The sequence below is a fragment of the Chinchilla lanigera genome, unplaced genomic scaffold, assembly GCF_000276665.1.
Source record: "Chinchilla lanigera isolate Chin_1 unplaced genomic scaffold, ChiLan1.0 scaffold00007, whole genome shotgun sequence".
NCBI lineage: Eukaryota > Metazoa > Chordata > Mammalia > Rodentia > Chinchillidae > Chinchilla > Chinchilla lanigera.
In genome coordinates, this window is record NW_004955408.1 from 9,041,979 (window position 1) to 9,060,191 (window position 18,213).

At 48.2% G+C, this 18,213-nt stretch overlaps 1 protein-coding gene across 5 annotated transcripts in view; it reads left to right on the forward strand.

Annotated features, from left to right (window-relative positions):
- Positions 1–18,213, forward strand: part of Larp1 (La ribonucleoprotein domain family, member 1) — a 78,496-nt gene that overhangs the window by 39,536 nt on the left and 20,747 nt on the right. For 3 of the 5 annotated variants that reach the window (XM_013508667.1, XM_013508668.1, XM_013508665.1), the window contains 7 exons: positions 13,312–13,373; positions 13,606–13,671; positions 14,824–14,998; positions 15,760–15,888; positions 15,964–16,170; positions 16,268–16,430; positions 17,285–17,429. In XM_013508667.1, coding sequence (XP_013364121.1) covers positions 13,312–13,373; positions 13,606–13,671; positions 14,824–14,998; positions 15,760–15,888; positions 15,964–16,170; positions 16,268–16,430; positions 17,285–17,429 — 947 coding nt within the window. The remainder of the gene's footprint in view (positions 1–13,311; positions 13,374–13,605; positions 13,672–14,823; positions 14,999–15,759; positions 15,889–15,963; positions 16,171–16,267; positions 16,431–17,284; positions 17,430–18,213) is intronic. The other 2 variants (XM_013508671.1, XM_013508674.1) reach the window with 2 other exon arrangements.

Here is an 18,213-nt window from a genome sequence, read left to right on the forward strand (position 1 = left end):
AGCTACCCCTACGCCCACAACTAATAAGAGGAAAGTCAGAATAAGAAAAAATAAACATCAAGTCTATTAAGTAACACAAAGCAAGGGAGGCACTTATCACAAGTAATGGATCATACTCAGGGCTCAGTAGTAAGTAGATCCATAAACAATTTTTAAAAGACGCTCAACTCTGTCAGCGTTTCTGTCCAGGAGCTGCAGGCACAGCAGTTTGTCTGCTGAAGAGGGAGGCTCCCCTCCACTGAGTGGTGGGAAAAAGGCCTGTCGGCAGCGGCAGACTGGGAACAGGACTGCCACCTGTGACTAGAGAGGCAGGTCAGGGTCCCCAAAGGCTGTGGCTGACTTGCAGTTGCTCAGGTGTGTTCTCTGCTGTTCCAGATCTCACTGCTGTGTCACCTCATCTGTATGAGGATTGCCAGTGCCCCTCTGAGAGAGTAGGTCTTTGGAAATGTTAAACTTGAAGCCCAGTCTATAGGGACTTTTTGGAAGCTGTCTGGTTGCTTCTGTTGTAAAAGCTGAGGTTATATCTTGACCAAGGTCTCCCAGGTGGCACTAAGAGGCTTACAGTACCCACACCAGATCCCTGTACATTCCATTTCGTTGTTTTAAGAAAAGACGTGGTGGGGGTGGGGGGCTTTGGACGGCCATTGCTGCAGGAGTGGAAATTAGGAGAGGACAGTTCTAGCAGCCTAAACCCCAAGGCCAGTCTAATGCAAGTGCTGTAGGTTCTGGTCCTCAAGTCACATGCCTTCAGCTCTGCTGAGCCCTGAGGTCTGGGAAGGCCTACTCAAATGGGAGTGCTTTGCCCAGAAATACCCTGATTTCCCAAAAAGAGGCTGCCCACCCTTCTACCGCACCCAGCTGAGGTGGAGGTCTAGTGAAGCATTGACTTGGTAGCTGGGAGTACAGAGCAGATGTCCAGGGTAAGCTGCCTGACAGCTCACCGGTGGCTCGGGCTGGGAAGAAAATCTTGTCAGTGGCCTTCATCAGATACTCACAGATCTTTACTTCTGGAATAATAAATACCTAACAAGTCTTGAGGGTTTTCTGTGCTACAGGCACTTTTCCAAGCACTTGCCAGAGGGGTTGGGGATTTAGCTCAGCGGCACAGCGCCTGCCTGGCAAGCACAAGGTCATGAGTTCAATTCCTGGTACTGGAAGAAAAAACAAAAAAACCAAGCACTTGCCAGAGAAGCATTTACTTAATCCTCCCAGTCCCATGAGGTTAGGGACGCAGTTCCCATTTACAGAAACCCAGGTTACACAGGTGGAAGTGGTGGGACTGGCTCTCCGGTCTGCTGCTGGTGTGAGGTGAGCAGTTTTGCAGACAGCCCACTGCTTTTTCCATGACAGAGCCTGTTCTGTAATTCTTGACTTGTGTTTTTGTGTCTTGTTCTTTGTGAGCCTTGTGTTCATCTCTGAGAGAGCCCAGACTTAGATGTGGGTCTTGCCTGTGGTGGTGAGAGCAGTGAGCCCACCGTCACCCGTGTCAGTGCTTGCATCAGCTTCTGATTTCATCGCCCGGACCCCGGACAGTTTGTCTGTTTCTTTATCCACGGTACCCAGCACACAGCATGGGCCGTGTCCCTGTTGAGGTGAAGAGCATGGATCGGTCATTGACTGGATTTACAAATACTCGTGTTTGTGGCTGCTCTCTCCTTTTCTTCCTGTGATGGAATTTGATGTAATGTTTACCTAAGCCTGTTGACTGCCTCACAGTCATGGGGGGTGTTAAAGATGAAAGTCCTCCTGTACACCGACCCTCAGAGGATAGGGGATTGGCTTATTCACCATTGCACCCCAGGCCCTGGCACATGGGGCTCTCAGTCGCCAAGTTTACTTTGCTCCATGATAGAGTGACAGGACCGCAGGGTTGGAATCTCAAAAAACAGTTCAAGACTCCTAAAACAAGCCAGGAAGTTCACCATATTCAATTCTGTGTTCTGTGAAGGGGGCAGAATCATGCCCACCTTTCGTGCCTCACGGTGTTCTGTGACACTGTAGGTAGTAAAGAATGAAGAAGCATCTTATGAGCCTCTCAGCTCATGACCCAGCGTGAGGAAAACCGCGCTCCCCTCTCCTACGCCTTGGGGCGGGGCCAGCACACAATCCCTGCTTTCACCTCCCTTTCCCTGTCCTTGACCTGCAGGGTCTCTGCAATTTGCTTCATTCATTGGTTTCTGCTGCACTGGTTAGAGAAGTCCCCAGGGGCTTTGTGCTGGCCCGAGCCCAAGGCCTTCCAGTTGCCAGTGGCCCTCAAGCATGGCTTTTAGAGTAAATAGTGGTTTGATTTCTGACTGCTTTTCCCCTTCTTCCCCTGTGTGACGTGGGGAGGCCTTGGCCTTCCTGGGAGGTGAACTAATGGCACCGAGAAGTGGATTCTCTTGCAGGTAGACTTAGTCCCCTGTAGGGTCTGCAGGGTTGAACTCAAAAAGAACCTAGTGTTCGTCTCCTGCTGTGCTAAGAGGGGCCTGGGGTAGCCTGGGATCTCAGATCTTTGGGAGCACATGTCTTCTTACTGCCGCCTGGTCACCTCTGCTCTGTTCACACAGGGACAGGAGTTACTCCACGCTTGGGAATTTAAAACTTCATGCACAGCAGGTTTGCAGAGGGCTGCCTGGGCTCCTGAGATGGATGCTCTGAGGTGGTAGCCATTGTCAGCCTATTTGTTGGCTGAGCAGACAGCAAGTGGAGGTTGTCTGGCTGTGGGGAAGAAGCAGATGGACTGTTGCCTTCAGAGCCTCTTTTCTGCCCCGGGCACAGCCATAGCAGCTAAACCCACGTCCCAGGCAGACCAATCCCCTGTGACCTCATGTCTGTCAAGACAACCTGACCCTTCTTGGGTCCGGGTGCTGGGGAGTGCCCTGGTGTGTAAGCAAGGGGTGAGCTCCTCAAGCACACCACTCTGGTGGCCTCTCTTTGTAATTAAAACTGCCTGCAGCCTGCTTTCTGCAAGTGTGAGCCCTGGACTGGGGTGGGGTAAGTCCCTTCCTGGCGTGCTGTCACGGACATCTCTGTTCTTGGACGTTAGGTGGCATCACTGCTGTGCAGGAAGCTTGTTAAAACTGCAGGCGCTCAGGTTCTCTTCACCGCCCCAAATAGGTTTCTGGAGTTTGGGGGAGAGGCAGAAATTTCTTATTTGAACCAAGCTTGCCCCCTGCTCCGGGTGCTCCTTAGACTGCAGAAGTGGTATTGCAAGCCTGCTCGTTTGCTAGTCCCCAGTTTCCACAAGTGTGAGGTGAAGGTTTTTCACATTGGCTTCTGCTCTGGAGCTCCTGCTGAGTGGGAAGGAAAATCGGGAGGGAATTTAGGGCCCATTTCTGTCAGAACAGTTCTGCCACTTTGTTTTTCTCTTTAAGAAACCCTTAAATATTTAACACATACAGAAGAATGTGCACGAAAAAGTGTATTAGATCAAGAACCCAAGTAAAGACATTCAGCCTTGATTTTGAAATGTTAAGTGTTGCCGGACGTAGTGGTGCATGTCTGTAATCCTAGCTCTTGGGAGGCTGAGGCAGGAGGATTTCCACTAGTTGGAGGCTGGCTTGGGCTGCATAGTGAGTTCAAAGCCAGGCTGAACTATATACTGAGACCCTGTCTCAGAAAAAAAAAAAAAGTAAAACATATTGTGGTGCTGGGTAAACCCCATCAAAATAAACATTAGAAATGCATTGGGTTAAATCAGAATTATTCCCAAGTATTTCCAGAGAAAGCCTATAGAATTACGTAGCAGGAGGGGATCCAGGAATCTATATTTTGATAAGTTCCTCCGATGGTAATTCTTAGGCATATCAAAATCTTGGGGTGAAACCCTTTTTATCCTAGCGCGAGAGGAAGCTTGTTCTGGAAAGCTGCCTGCATTTAGGCAGTCAAGTGGGGATAAGAACAAAATCACAGGATGTTAGGACTGGAAGGATGGCAGATGACAAAATTCTACCAACCTCTACCACAGGCCTCTAAGTGGAGAGACTGAAAACACCCAGGAGGGGATTCTTGCCAAATTTGCCCAGCAAGGGCTCAGATATCTGAGCCAGGCCTGGCATCCTAGCCCAGGACTCCGGTAATTTCCCCACTTTGAGTTTGGAACATGGGACAGTGGTCTGCCTGTGTTAGCCAGATTTAGCAGTAGAAATACCAGTTACACTAGAATTTCAGAAAATGAGACCCTGCACCCAATCTGTGAGTGGGTGTGAATAATTTTTTAATGTAAGTATGTCTCAAGTATTGCATAGGCGTAGAATAAAAAAATCCTGCTCACTGTTTATGTGAAATTCAGCTTCAACTGGATTCTTGAATTTGTATTTGCCAAGTATGGCAAGCATCTTCCTCCTCCCTACCCTGCTTTTTGGGTATCAGGGAGATTGAAGAATTGCCCCAAAGAAATGAGAAAAATGACTGCTGACCATTTACGGTAGTTTTGTGTTCCAGTAAAATAATACCTCATTTAATCTGTTAAACAACTATATGCATGGTCACTGATCCTTTTCAAAGTTTAGGCAAATAAGTGATTAAGTCTGTCTCAGGATCATCCCTGTAAGTTGCCTTTCTGCCTCTTGAACCTAGTCGCATGGCCCTCCTAGTTGTACGTATTACCTCCAGGTAATGCCTGTTGAGCCACAAGCTGAAGGAGAGATTGGTCAGTTCTGATCCATCTACCCCTGGTCTTTGGAGTTACTTAATTGATGGTGCTGTTACTGTGGAGTGCAGTGAGGGTGCCAGTCAGTGAGAGGTGTCCAGACTTACCTATCCCAGTTCTTCAAAGAATGCTGAGATGTTCAGTCTTCTCAGCACGGCACAGAGAGGAAAACAGGATGGAAAGGTGGGGCCCGAGTACTGCCCTCTTCAGTCACTATTCCAGTTGCACTCAAGAAGACAGTTCGTGCAGGCAAGATGGGTATTATAAGAACCCTCAGCAGTGTGGGGACCACAGTTCCTTTGAGACTAAGGCCCGGCACTCACCTTGTGAGCAGAGATGGTTGTGCACAGAGCTCTTTGTTGAGAAGCAACCGTACTTAGGTAAATCCTGTCAGTAAATTTTTACTATGGGCCTACCACACACAAGACTGTAATCTTGGATCTCAGCAACCAGCGAACAAGGTAGAAGTGATTCTTGCCCGTGTGGAGCTCCCAGTAATTCTTTATCTAGGCTGCTTTGTAAACCAGTAGGGCCAAGATGGGGTTGGACTGTACCAGAGTTTCAGTCCCACCTTTGCTGCCTTTTGATTTGGTGATTGTGAGTGGACAACTTTCTTAGCTTCTCTGAGCTGTTGTCATCTGCCCACTGGAGATCATCGTCACACCCACCTTCTTGAGTGGTGGTGAAACCTAAGTGAGCCATGCACAGGAAGAACTTTTGCGCTCGTGTAAGGGCAGGATAATTATTTATGGTCTGGAAGAGTTTAGTTGTACGCACACAACCATTTCAAGTAGCAGGTACTCTGGAGACCCTACTCATTTTTCTGCAGGCTGAATTAAACTTGATCCAGAGTTGCTGGTAGGTAGCACCTTACACTGCGCAGATGGACGGCCTCCTGAGGAGAATTTATATTGGGGGTAAGGGATGAGCAGCTGTCTTGCTTCAGCATATAATGTCTGATGTTGGACAAGTCTTTTCCTTCGGTTTCATTTTCTAGACATCTGAAATTATATCTTTTTTGCAGCAAGTAAATGAAATCACACATAGCAATTCAGATCAGTTTTTGATACCTTGTCAATGCGTAGTGAAAGGTGGTTATTACTATTGTAACCAGAACCTAAAAGGCAGGGAAGAGAGCCTGGAGGCCTGGGACTTTAGTGACTGTCGATGTATTTCAGCTGTGGTGATTATTTCAACTTTTGGGCAGGACTGCAGGGAGTGATACCAGCTATGGGGGTGGCCACAGCCACCTTGGGACTGCAGGGTCCGTTTCTGGGCAGGGAAAGTGGGAGCACAGAGTACCTGGGTCACCGCAGGCTAAAGATAGTCAGCTGAGTGCGGGCCAAGCAGGCATCATGTGACTAGAGCCTGGGCTGCTGCCCTCTGCCCCTCTCCCGTCCTGTCCCGGCAAGGGGACGCAGACTCTGCACTTCCAGCTGGCTACTGATCAGCAGCTTCCTTTCAGCAGCCTCAGGATGGTCTGACCTTCTGAAGGTTTCTGCCCTCCCCCTTTCTCTTTCTCTGCCACTCCCCCAGAGTGCTACCTACTGGCCCCCTACTGTGTCTGACCTGCAATAAGGTCTGGAGGAAATCTGGATGGGAGAGCTGGGCAGAGAAAGGCCTCTAAGAGGGGCAGCAGTGTTAACAGTTGGAATTCAGTGAACAAGGTGAGAGGCTTAACCCAGCGTTCTCTGTACTCTGGAAAGTGTCATGCCTAGGGGCTACTAGGGTTTGTCGATAAGGGGCGGAAGGCCTGAGGTCTCCAGGCTCCTCCCCTGTGAATCTGTCCCATTTCCAGGCTGGATGGCAGGTGAGTGAGCCAGGGTCTTCACAGACTGTTCCCAGGTCAGCTTGGGAGGGATGGGCACAGGTGGGTAACCCCCAGCCTCCATGCCTTGGTGCAGGGTGTGGCTGAAGAGCCTGGGGTGGGGGGCAGAGTCTGGAGTGGACAACGTGGAAGCCAACCTGGAAGTAAAGCCCCTTCCTTATAGGGCTGCCAGGTGCTGGGGTTAGGTCCTAGTGAGCTGTGCCGGTCTCAGGGAGGGACACTTAGGGCACTGGCATTCAGCCCTAGGATTGATGGCCCACTGACCTTAAGCAGCCTTGCCATTGCTGGGAGCCTGCCTGTTGGCCACTGTGAGGTGGTAATTTGGACCCTCTAGATTTTCTTCCACCTCTTGCTGGTTAAGAGACTACATGCCTTCAAATCCTATTCTCCTGTTTGCTGGCTGTGGTCTTGACCAACAGCCTTTCTCCCATGTACCTTCATTTACTGATTGATTGATTGATTGATTGATTGATTGATTGAATTTTGTTTTTGTTTTTAAAAGGCAGCGTCTCACTGTGTAGTTCATACTGGCCTCAAACTTACTATGTAGCCCAGGCTGGCTTCAAACTTGCAGATCCTCCTGCCTCAGCCTCCCAAGTGTTGGGGTTACAGGTGTGCACCACCATGCCTGGCTTTTGATTTTCTTATTTATAAAATTGGATCAATGAGAGGAATATAACCAGGTGTATTTTATAGGTGAAATAAGAGAATCATGTAGAGTTTAAAATGCTATATGATGCTTACATATGCTTTTGCACTTGTCGATACTATCATGCCCACACTTTGCTGCTAGTGTCTCTCCTGCCTGGATGAGAAACCTCAGTGGTTGAGAATCTTGTATTCCTACACATTACCTTCTGTTCAGTGAGAAGAGTGTGGCTGTTCCCAAGGTCATGCAGCTGACTGGTGTTGGAGTTTCGTTGGGGGTTCAGCGTTGGTTTGGGGCATGTAGTGGGCTGTGAATCAGCTCTGGGCTGGGTCCTAGGTTCCTTTGGGAGCCAGGTGTGTCCAGCATAGTTATTTCTGTCCTGGGAGGGCTCAGGCTAATGCTGAGGGTTGAGGCCATGACCTCACATGTGTCAGCTGTGTTGCCAGGGCCTTACCTGGGCCCTGGGTTCCTTCTGTGAATGCTGCTGGTCCCTGCCCTTAGGTGAGCACTGACCTGGAGGGGCAGATGAGTGACCAGGCGAGTAATACTTACAGTAGTGAGCGTGCACAGCAGAGGCGCCTCCCCCATTTGGGATCTGGGCAGTGGGGTGGGCTTGTTTTTCCCTTGGAAGGTGGCCCTGATGGCCAGTAGAAGGTAGCAGACAGGTGAGTGTGGACAGAAAACAGCTCTTAACCCCACAGTCAGGGTAAATTCAGCCTTTTCAGATGCCAGGAGCTGATGCTGCCTCGTAGGCAATCGTTTGGACTCCCCTGTTCCGCCAGTCCTGGGTCTCTTGTCTCTGGCCACCTGCTCTCTGTCCTGCAGGACTTCCCAGCCAGCCTGCCCTATCTCTTTTATCTCCCCAGCCTCTTACTTTAGGTCCAACTTCTCCCTCTTCCTCTTAACCAGTTCTTTTGCCATGACCTGATGAGTTTGAATCACTACACGTCTTCACTAGTTTTCCACTGGTTGAAGTGAGTCTTGCTATAGTTTAGGAAGGAGAACTAAGGCCTCTCTCAGTAGCTTTCATGTCAGAAGGGCAGCTGCCTTACTGTCTATCCAGAAAAGAGCAGAGAAGGGGGGAGAGGGAGGGAGGGAGAGAGAATACACATATATGTACGTATATACATATGTGTGTGTGTGTGTGTATATATATATATATATTTTTTTTTTTTTTTTAAATGGTGGTGGTACTGGTGATTGAACCTAGGACCTTTGCCTTGAAATACATCGCCTAGCCCACTTCCGTTTTTTGCTTTGAGGCAGGATCTTGCTCAGTTATCTAGGCTGGGCTTGGACTTTCAATCCTCCTGCCTCAGCCTCTTAGGGTGTTGGGAGTATAGGTGTGTACCACCACACCCAGTGAAAAAACTTGTTAACCTTTATATCTGGCTTTCTATCGGGTATTTATGGGTTTGGCCCCTTTGGTACTTGAAGAGACTCCTTGAGGTATGTAAAAAATGGAATGACTTAATTTCTTCAGCAGCAGGAGAGCTCTAGGCCTTCACAAGTGCTTCCTTCCTCTGTGTTACAGCAGTTCGGTGCCGCAGCCACTGAAAAGACCTGTGGTAAATTCCCGTCTTGCCTTCATCATTGAAGACTAAAAAGAACCGGATATGCTGCCACATTTCCTGTCATCCCAGCACGCTGGGAGGCTGATGGCAGGAGGATTACAAGTTTGAGCTCAGCCTGGGCAATTTAATAATTTAGCAAGACCCTCATTACAAAGAGTAAAGGTTTAGAAGTGCTGAGTGGGATGGTTCTGAGTTCAGTCTCCAGTTCTAGGGAGAAAACAGAGACTGCACAGTTCTGCAGTTTTTCTTTACTTCTGAGGGAAGCTTGCCCTGGAGCCAGCCATCTCCTATCTGCAGGTGCCGTAGTCACTCACTGCCTGGAAGAAGACGGAGTTTGAGGGTTATAGTCTGGCTTGGGTGAACTGAGCCAGGTGTTTTCAGTGCACTCTGGTTTTCTCCTATGCTGAGAGATCGTTTAGGGTTCTCTCTTGATGGCTCTGAGTACTATACTGAGCTTGCTGAATCTGAATTGTAATAGCATTTGTGGAACATTTATTACATACTAGGGACTCTCAGTTTGCTTTGTTTGTTGAATGTTCCAGGGATCCTGTGAGGAACCTATGACTCTAGTTTTTACAGAGGAGGCCTCAGTTCTGTGTGGCTCTGCTAGGGGCAGAGTAAGTGGACCCTCAAACTCAACATCTGATGCAGAGGCCCCTGTCATCAGCTGTGGGGTGTTGGCTTCCTAGATGTGTTTGCGCCACACAGTTAGGCTGAGGGTCAGACAGAATCTCGGAGTGCACAGTTGAAGCCGTATAATTAGCACCCCCGTTAGTGGGGAGCCACCATCCCTGCGCCTACCATCACAGTCCTGAACTCTCCTCTGCCTGCTACCTCTCCGTCTGGCCTTGGTTCCTGTCCCTTTTTGTCAGCAGCAGTGGATTAGCTCTTGCTCCTTGCCTTTCACAGTAATCTTAAACTAAGTAACCTAAGTAAAAATAGTTTGCCATGCAGATACAGCTTCAGGAAAAGGCCCCTGGCACCACCAGATTCAGATTGCTTCCTGCACATGAACATTTTTTTCCCACTTTTAATGCATGGGTGTGTTTAGGAAGGCCCTTGGCCCTTCAGAGCCAGAGTGAGCACTGGCTTCTGGCTGCTGATGGTTCTATAAGACAGAAGGTGTTTTTCTTCCTCTTCAACTACCCTTTAGCCTCTGATAGGCGTTAGTTGAGGAGCAAGACTATCCTAGAGCCTCTGTGCTATACTCCCCTCTGGAATCCTCGGCCCCGGAAGTCCTTGGGCAGCTAGGCCTTGCTTGGACTTGGGTCTCCATACTTCATTCCCTGTCAGACCACTCCCCTGCCATCATAACTGCTAAAAAATGCAAGAAGGTGTCCTAAGATTGCATCAGGAAGGTTTTGGGCCCATTCTTGCCCCAGTGGGTACGTGGGAACCACTGGCCCCCATGGAATTCTTGATGAGCTGATAGGAGCAAGAGTGACTTGTAGCTCCCTGCTAGTTCTGGGGTTCCCCTTCCGCTTTTGAAGCCTTAGTTCACTGTAGACTAATACAAAAGTCTGTGTGGTCCTTTTCACTCATCTAACCTCCTGCGGCTGTTTTTTGGAGCCCTGAGGGGGACAGGTAGAAGATGGTGTTTCCTGAGTTGGACTTGGGACCGTTATGGCAAGAGCAAGTTTCAGAATGCAGAGACACGGGAGGCAGAGATTTTTTGACTGCTTGGAATGGTAGTGGATATGGGGCTAGCTCCTGTGATCAGATTGATTTTCACCATGAGCCAAATCATCTGCCAAGCTCAGCCGAACCTTCGTATTCTACATGTGTTGTGTGCACCTGTGTGAGCACACAGTGGGTGGCTGGAAGGGAACTCCGAAAGGGAAGTCAAGTCAGAAAGTGTAGTTGTTTTTCCAGCCTCCACAGTGCTGAGAATAACTTTGGAAGATCTTCTGGGTTTCCCTAGGACCTTGTATGATTTTTAAGACACCTGTGACTGTGATGTGAAGGCAGATGGTTTTATCTCCATGAGAGCTTTGTTCCTGGTAGGGGTAACCTGAGACTCTTAACTGGGAGCATAGTAAGAACAGGGTACTATGGTCTCTAGAACAGAGGGGCCTAGGGGCATGCTTTTCAACAGGACTGATTTAAGAATAGTCCTGTGTACACCTTGCCTAGCCACATTGCCCTGGTTGGTTTGGGATTGGCGTGAAATAGGGAGTTTGGGGCTTTCAGAGGAAGGGCGCTGTGACGAGGCTGACCTTGCAGTAAGGTGCTTTACCATGTTGGATGTGATTTTAGTGAACAAATTGTTGGCAGGATGATCATGATCGCAGTATCTGACATTTCTTAATTTTCAAAGTGTTCTAGTAAAAAGCAAGAGAAACCCAGCGACCTGAAAAAGTTTGCCCCACCTTTTTAAGGAAAGTCTTCAGAACACCTTGCCTCTGAACCTGATCCCTTTTCTCAGCTTCCTGTCAGTAAACTTATGTTATAGGCCCTTTGGCCTGCGTTGCCCTGGTAACTTATAAGAGTGTTGCTGGGTGCTGGGAGAAATCATTGCCAGCCGTAGCTCAAGTGTGCACACTAGTGGCTAACCTGGCCCTCCTGCACATTTGGGGGAACTCTTTTAACTTATCAGAGAACTGGGGGGAGGTGGTGTTTGGCTTGTCTGGGTGCACCTAGGGGTCACAGGGGAAGGGGATACAGGATGCCCTCCTGGTCTAGGGGTACCGTGCTCTCGGGGCTGAGAGCTTCTGGGTTTCTGCTCCCTAGCACTGGGGGTGGGTGGGGGTGACCGTGGTAGGGCTGGGAGTCAGGAGTGCATTGCCCTCACAGTCTTGCCTACTCATTAAGGGAACATAGATGCCAAGGAATAGAATGCTTCTTTCGAGGCCAGCCAGGTGCATTTCTCTGCACAGGAGCAGCGGGCAGCTCTTGGCCTAGCGTGGTTGGCTAACGGTGGAGGCAAAGTATGGGGAGAAGTGGATGAGCACAGCCCCAGGATGTGCATTTTCCTGTGGGTATCTGAGAAAAGGACAGACAACCCTGATAATCAAAACTGTTGGGAAAATAAGTGTGCGTGTAGAAGGAACTGGAGCCACTTCCTTTATTTAAAAAAAAACAAACAAAAAAACCCATTTGTTTTCTTTTTTAAAAGCACCTGTCTGGCCAGGTGCGGTTGTGCTTGCCTGTCGTCCTAGCTATTCAGAAGGTAGAGGCAAGAGGATTACTGCAAGTTTGAGCCCAGCCTTGGCAACTTAGCAAGACCCTGTCCAAAAAAAATGCTGATTTTTTTTTTGTTGTTGTTAAAGGACTGAGGATATAACTGGGTGATACAGTGCTTGCCTAACATGCATAGGCCCTTGAGATTAACCCCCTGGTACAAATTTTTAAAAGGCTCATATCTGTCTTTATAGAAAGGTTATAAGTTATAAAATTAGAACTTTGTAAATTTGTAGAATGTAGAATCCTTGTAAATTCTAAAATTGTTGTAAATACAGTCATTCCTGATAGTACGTGTCCTTTCAGAATTTCTATTGAGTGTATGCACATATGCATCTTTGTATTACAGAAAAGGGATTGTTTATTAACTGTTGTGTTATCTTTCCATAGTAGTCAAAATAGTTATCTTTAATTACTAGTCTAAAGTAGTGTGAACTTAAATCTTTTTAGCCAGTTCCTACTGTTAGATTGATATGTAGAGTATTTTTGATTTTTAAAGGTTGCCCGGGGATATATAGCTCAGCAGCATAGTGCCTGCCTGGCAAGCGCAAGGTCCTGAGTTCGATTCCTGCTACCAGAAAAAAAGTTTAAAAAAAATTTTTAGAGGTTATAAGTAGAACTTTAGTTGGTTATCCTTTTAGTTGGTTAAACTTTAGTTGGTTAAACCAACTTTAGTTGGTTCTATAAGTAGAACTTTGATGGTTATCTTTATGCTTTGTTCTCATATGATTAATAATAGATTTTTTGTTGTATTTTGAGATAGTGTTTCGCTGTGTAGTTCAGGCTGGCCTAGAACTTGTGGCAATCCTTCTGCCTCAGCCTCTTGAGTGGTAGGATTATAGGTGTGCACACCATGACTGGGTCGGATTTGAAAGGTGGTACTTAGTGTGAAGTCAAATGGGAACCCACTTTTTCTTTGGACACTGAGAGGCTGGCTCTTCCATTGGCCACAAGTCACTGAGGGCAGAGCCAACCACGATATGGTCCCTGGCCCTCTTTATTACCCAGACTTTGCCTTCCCAGTGATTACTAACCCTAGTATCTCACTCAGAGACTTCAGGAATGTTAGGGCCACAAAGTTCTAAGAGACCTTTCCTTTGTGAATCTGGCATGACTCGGGAGCCCTGAATGGTGGTAGTAACTCTGGTTTGGAATTCCCGCTCCGGGGAAGGGTACATGTGTACCCTGTAAGGGTCTGTCCAGCTCTGAGTCCGACTTTGGGGCTTTGGTCTGCTGATTTTGTATGTTGTATCTATCCATGATACATTTAGGAAGGGACTGGCAAAATAGTTTCTGGTGACAGAGCACATTTATCCTCTCTCCACTGTGCTCCTGTTTTTGGGGATCTGCAGGTTTGGTAGGGTTGAGGGGGTGGTGAGGGTGAGGAGATGGCAGTGGCCTGCACATCGGCTCTGTATAACCGTTTGTCTCTCCCTTGTTCCCACAGAACATTCTGCTCCAGCCAAGGTGGTAAGGGCTGCAGCTCCTAAACAGCGCAAAGGCAGCAAGGTAAGGAGTAGGGGAGGTGGTGCCCACTCTCCTGTTGCAGTAAGTGCTTCTGGGCTGCCAGGTAGTTAAGGATCCTATCTGCACAGCAGGCCTGCCCAGTGTGGGCGGTCCTAGTAGACACACTGATCTAACCCCTTAGCTCTCAGTGGAGCTAGTTGTTGGGTGAGGAGGAGCTGAATGGCGGGGCGGGGGGGGGGTGTCACCCTTGGGCCTCATAGAATGTGTCTTGCAGGTTGGTGACTTTGGAGATGCAATCAACTGGCCTACGCCTGGAGAGATAGCCCACAAGAGTGTACAGGTGAGTCTGGGGAGGGATGGGCAGTTCGAACTCTATCCACATAAACACATTGGGCTTTACAAGCTTCCAGAGCATGGGGTCTTACGTTTCTTATGTGTGCCAAGCACAGTGGCACACACTTGTAGTTCCAGCTACTTAGGGGGCTGAGACAAAGAGGGTCACTTGAGTTCCAGGAGTTTGAGGTCAGCCAGGGCAACATAGTAAGACACCCATCTCAAAAGAATAAGAAGGTATTAGTTAATATAACACAGGCAACATCGAAATAGCTAGAAATTGTCATCATTTGAGCTGCCTTGTTTGAGGGACTACCAGCTGCTGCCTGTCATCTCTGACCTTCCAGGGACTCCAAGATGGGTCTTTTTGTGATTCCCACTCTTTATGAGACTTCCAAAAATCAGTTCACACCCCTTTATGGTCAAGTGGATATTGGAGGTCAGGTGTGCTGTAGTAGTCCAAAGCCTGTGTTCTGCTCACTGCACTTGGATTTTCTATCAGTGAAATAGGGCAGTAGATTTTTGTTGTTGTTTTGGAGACAGGGCCTCACTGTGTATTCCACACTGGCTTCAAACCCACTATGTTGCCCAGACTGGCTTGAACTCACAGCAGTGCTTCTGCTCAACCTCCCAAGTGCTGGGATTTCAGAGACTATATGTGAAGCCATGTACCAGCCTCCAGCTTGAGGAAGCTTGAGTAGCAGAGGGGACTCCTGGTCAGTTCTTTCCTCCCAGTGTTTTTGTTGTCTTGTTCGTTGGCTGTGACCACCTTGAATGGGTGAAGTCCTTAAATTTTAGAGCTGATGTAGCTGCCAGGGGCCAGCACATCTTCTGCCCTGTAGACAACCAGGACCACATGGTATCCCCACCACTGGGAGTAAACCCTTCCTGTGGGCCCGAGCACCCATTTCCTGGAGTTTGTCTATGTCACTTAGACTCACGTGAACTGGAAAGACAAATTGTCTCTCCTGCTTCCTAGCCTATTGGACGATGTGTGTCAGCAAAAGCTTTTCAGGCATAGAAACAGCTTTTGGATGCAGCCAGGCCAATTTGCCATCACATGCCATAGCTCCTCTGTCTTCTTAGGGACAAGATCCCTCCTCCCATCTCAGGAAGTGTCATACATGCTCCCTTCTTGTCACTTTGCCTCTTGCTACAGCCACAGTCTCACAAGCCTCAGCCTGTGCGTAAGCTGCCACCCAAGAAGGACATGAAGGAACAGGAGAAAGGAGAGGGGAGCGACAGTAAGGAGAGCCCCAAAACCAAATCAGACGAGTCCGGGGAGGAGAAGAACGGGGATGAAGACTGCCAACGTGGTGGGCAGAAAAAGAAAGGTGAGTGACTTGGAGCAGGACCTGGGAGTAGGCAGCGGGGCAGAAGGGACCTGTCAGCTCAGCAGGCTGCAGGGGAACTTCAGGTCCTGGAGAAGCTGATTGCTCTGGGCAATTGGGACAGCCATTGTGAGTCCATCAGTTCCTCCTCTTAAAGACAAGGATTTTCATTGCCCCAAAAATGTCCTAACTCTTCAGGAATGGTTAGGATATAGGTTCAGCGGCTCCCGTAGAGATCCCACACAAAGTAGAAGTTTGTTTCTCCACACATAGCTTGTTGTAAGCAGTCCAGGCCTTGTATGTCAAGTCTGGCTCCTTTCATCTTGCTACAGCACACTGGCTCTGCACCATCCACGATGGCTGCCTAATTCCTGCGCCCTCTGGCTAGCAGGAAGAGAGAAAGGAAAGGTAGCACTTTTCCTTTTGCCTAGGGAAAAGTGGGGTTAGCCACTTAACTTCATAACTAACAGGGAGTAGTTTGTCTAATGAAAGTCTGGGAACTGTAGTGTTTATTTTGGGCATCCATATGTCTGGCTTTGGAAGGTAATTCTCTGATTTCGAGAAATGAGTGTTGGGAGTTAACCTCCATCACAGAAGACCACTGATTGCCTTGTTTTAGAGATGCAAAAGAGGTCTTGCTAGTGTGTGGGAAAAGAATTTGCCAGATGTCACCAGATTGTGATTTGGACCAAAGCCCAGAGCAGAAGAGTTGGATCTGGAGGACCTCTTTCAAGCCTTTCTCCCATGCCCATGCTGTCCCCCAGGGAACAAACACAAGTGGGTTCCGTTGCAAATAGACATGAAGCCTGAAGTACCCAGAGAGAAACTGGCCTCACGGCCCACTCGCCCGCAGGAGCCGAGACACACACCTTCGAACCGTGGGGAAATCAAAGGTATGCCCTTCCCTGCACAGAGGGCCAGGCCTGGAGCGACACCATCAGGCCTCACACCGTGCCCTCTGTCCACAGGGTCTGAGCCTGCCACCTACATGCCTGTGTCTGTGGCACCCCCCACCCCAGCCTGGCAACCAGAGACCAAACCGGAACCCGCCTGGCACGACCAGGATGAGACGTCGAGTGTGAAGAGTGATGGGGCTGGTGGGGCGCGGGCTTCCTTCCGTGGCCGTGGACGGGGGCGTGGTCGAGGCCGGGGACGCGGCCGGGGTGGCACTCGAAGTACGTGAGGCCCCTTTGGGCTCAGGGAAGCCATGGGAGTGCGGCGGGGTGGTGGGCCGAAATCTTCTCTTCCTCATGGCACCTGTTTCTTCCATAGCCCATTTCGACTACCAGTTTGGCTACCGAAAGTTTGATGGCACAGAGGGCCCTCGCACCCCCAAATACATGAACAACATCACCTACTACTTTGACAATGTCAGCAGCACTGAGCTGTACAGCGTGGACCAGGAGCTGCTAAAGGACTATATCAAGCGTCAGATGTGAGTGCGTGGGCGGGGTGGGTTTCAGGGCTGCCAGTGGTTGCACGTGGCAGAGCAGGGCTAGCCGGCTTCCTCTGGCCTTAGCTGCAGTTGTGACCTTGGTGAAAGATAACTTGCCTCTTGTCCCTTACACTGACTGTTACTGTCTGTTAGAGAAGTACAGCCGTATTAGGCTTAAGGAAATAAAAAGCTACCACCAACACGAAGGAGGAAAAACTTCTAGAACCTGTCTACTCTGTGCTTCCATTTGTAGTGACAGCATTGACAAAATACCGGCGAACATTTTTTGAGTTCTCACTGTTGGCTTGATACAGCGTAAAGTGCTTTACAGGCATTATCTTACTTAACCCTGTAACTTTTAACCTCAGAATTCCTATGAGCTGGGTCTTCTATTCCCATTTTATAGATGAGCCAACAAGTCTAATAACTTGCCCAGAGTCTCCTAGTTAATACGTAACACCAGTTTGAATCCATTTTTTTTCTGATGGCAGAATCTTTGCTCTTAACCACAGTTCACTGGACAAGTCACACAAGGAAATAGATCATTATAACAGAGTGTTACTAGTGTTTTAGAAGCAGAAAAGAAAGTGACTAACAACTCTGGAACTGGGTTTTAAAGGAGGATGAGGAGTTTGCCAGGCATGCCAAAGGGTGGGAGGGCAGAGGAAGTGATTTGACTAAAGTAGAGGGTCATAAAGGGAGAGCATCATTTCTTTCCAGCCCTCACTCGGTGCAAAAGGATGGGACAGGTGACAGTTGGTTTGAGACTGCCAGGGTGGACAGCAGAGCAGGGAAGATACACTGGTAAGTGACGCAGCCATCACTCAATGATCTCTCTTCTCCCCTCCACTCAGTGAATACTACTTCAGCGTGGACAATTTAGAGCGAGACTTCTTCCTGAGACGGAAAATGGATGTCGATGGTTTCCTTCCCATCACCCTTATTGCTTCCTTCCACCGAGTGCAGGCCCTCACCACTGACATTTCACTTATCTTTGCGGTATGTCTTACTCCTTCTGTAGTCCTGAAATTTAGCTACCTTCCTCTCCTCCTTCCTTTCTTACCTCTTTCTTATTACAAAATATAGTGAACGTACCACAAGTATCACCTTCCAGCCAGTTTTGTTCCATTTATCTCATGATCTATGTCCTTGTAGCTGTCCTCAAGATAATCCTAGGGAGCCTGTCATTTCATCCACATATTTCAGTGCAGAGGTGTGTTTTAAAAACAGCCACAGGAGCTGGGGATTTAGCTCAGTGGCACAGTGCCTGCCTGGCAAGCTTAAGGCCATGAGTTTGATTCCCAGTACTGGAAAAAAACTAAATACATACATACATACAGCCACAAAAAAAGAAAAAGAAAAAGAAGAAAGAAACAACCACATCATCACACCTAGAAACACTAACAATTTCTTACTATCACCAGATCCCCAGTTTCAAATTCATTTCCGTTGTATGTCACCTTTCACAGTGTACCAAGCTTCCCTTTTCCTCTCACTTTCTCATGGCAGTTTATTACATGAGTAATAAACTGGGTTGTGTATTACTCTTGATAATCATTTCCTGTGATTTCATTATGGAGATATTCTTGGTCAGTCTTCATTTATTAGTTCTAATACCTCTTTCAGGAAAAGCTTTGCTTCATCAGTTATCCACTAATGGTTATATAGGAAGGGTTATAGTATAGAGATAAGTGCTGTGTTTTTTCATTTCGTTAATAGTTTGCAGAATTAGCAGTTGATCTTTTTTTTTTTTTTTTTTTGGTTTTTCTCCGGTACCTGGAAC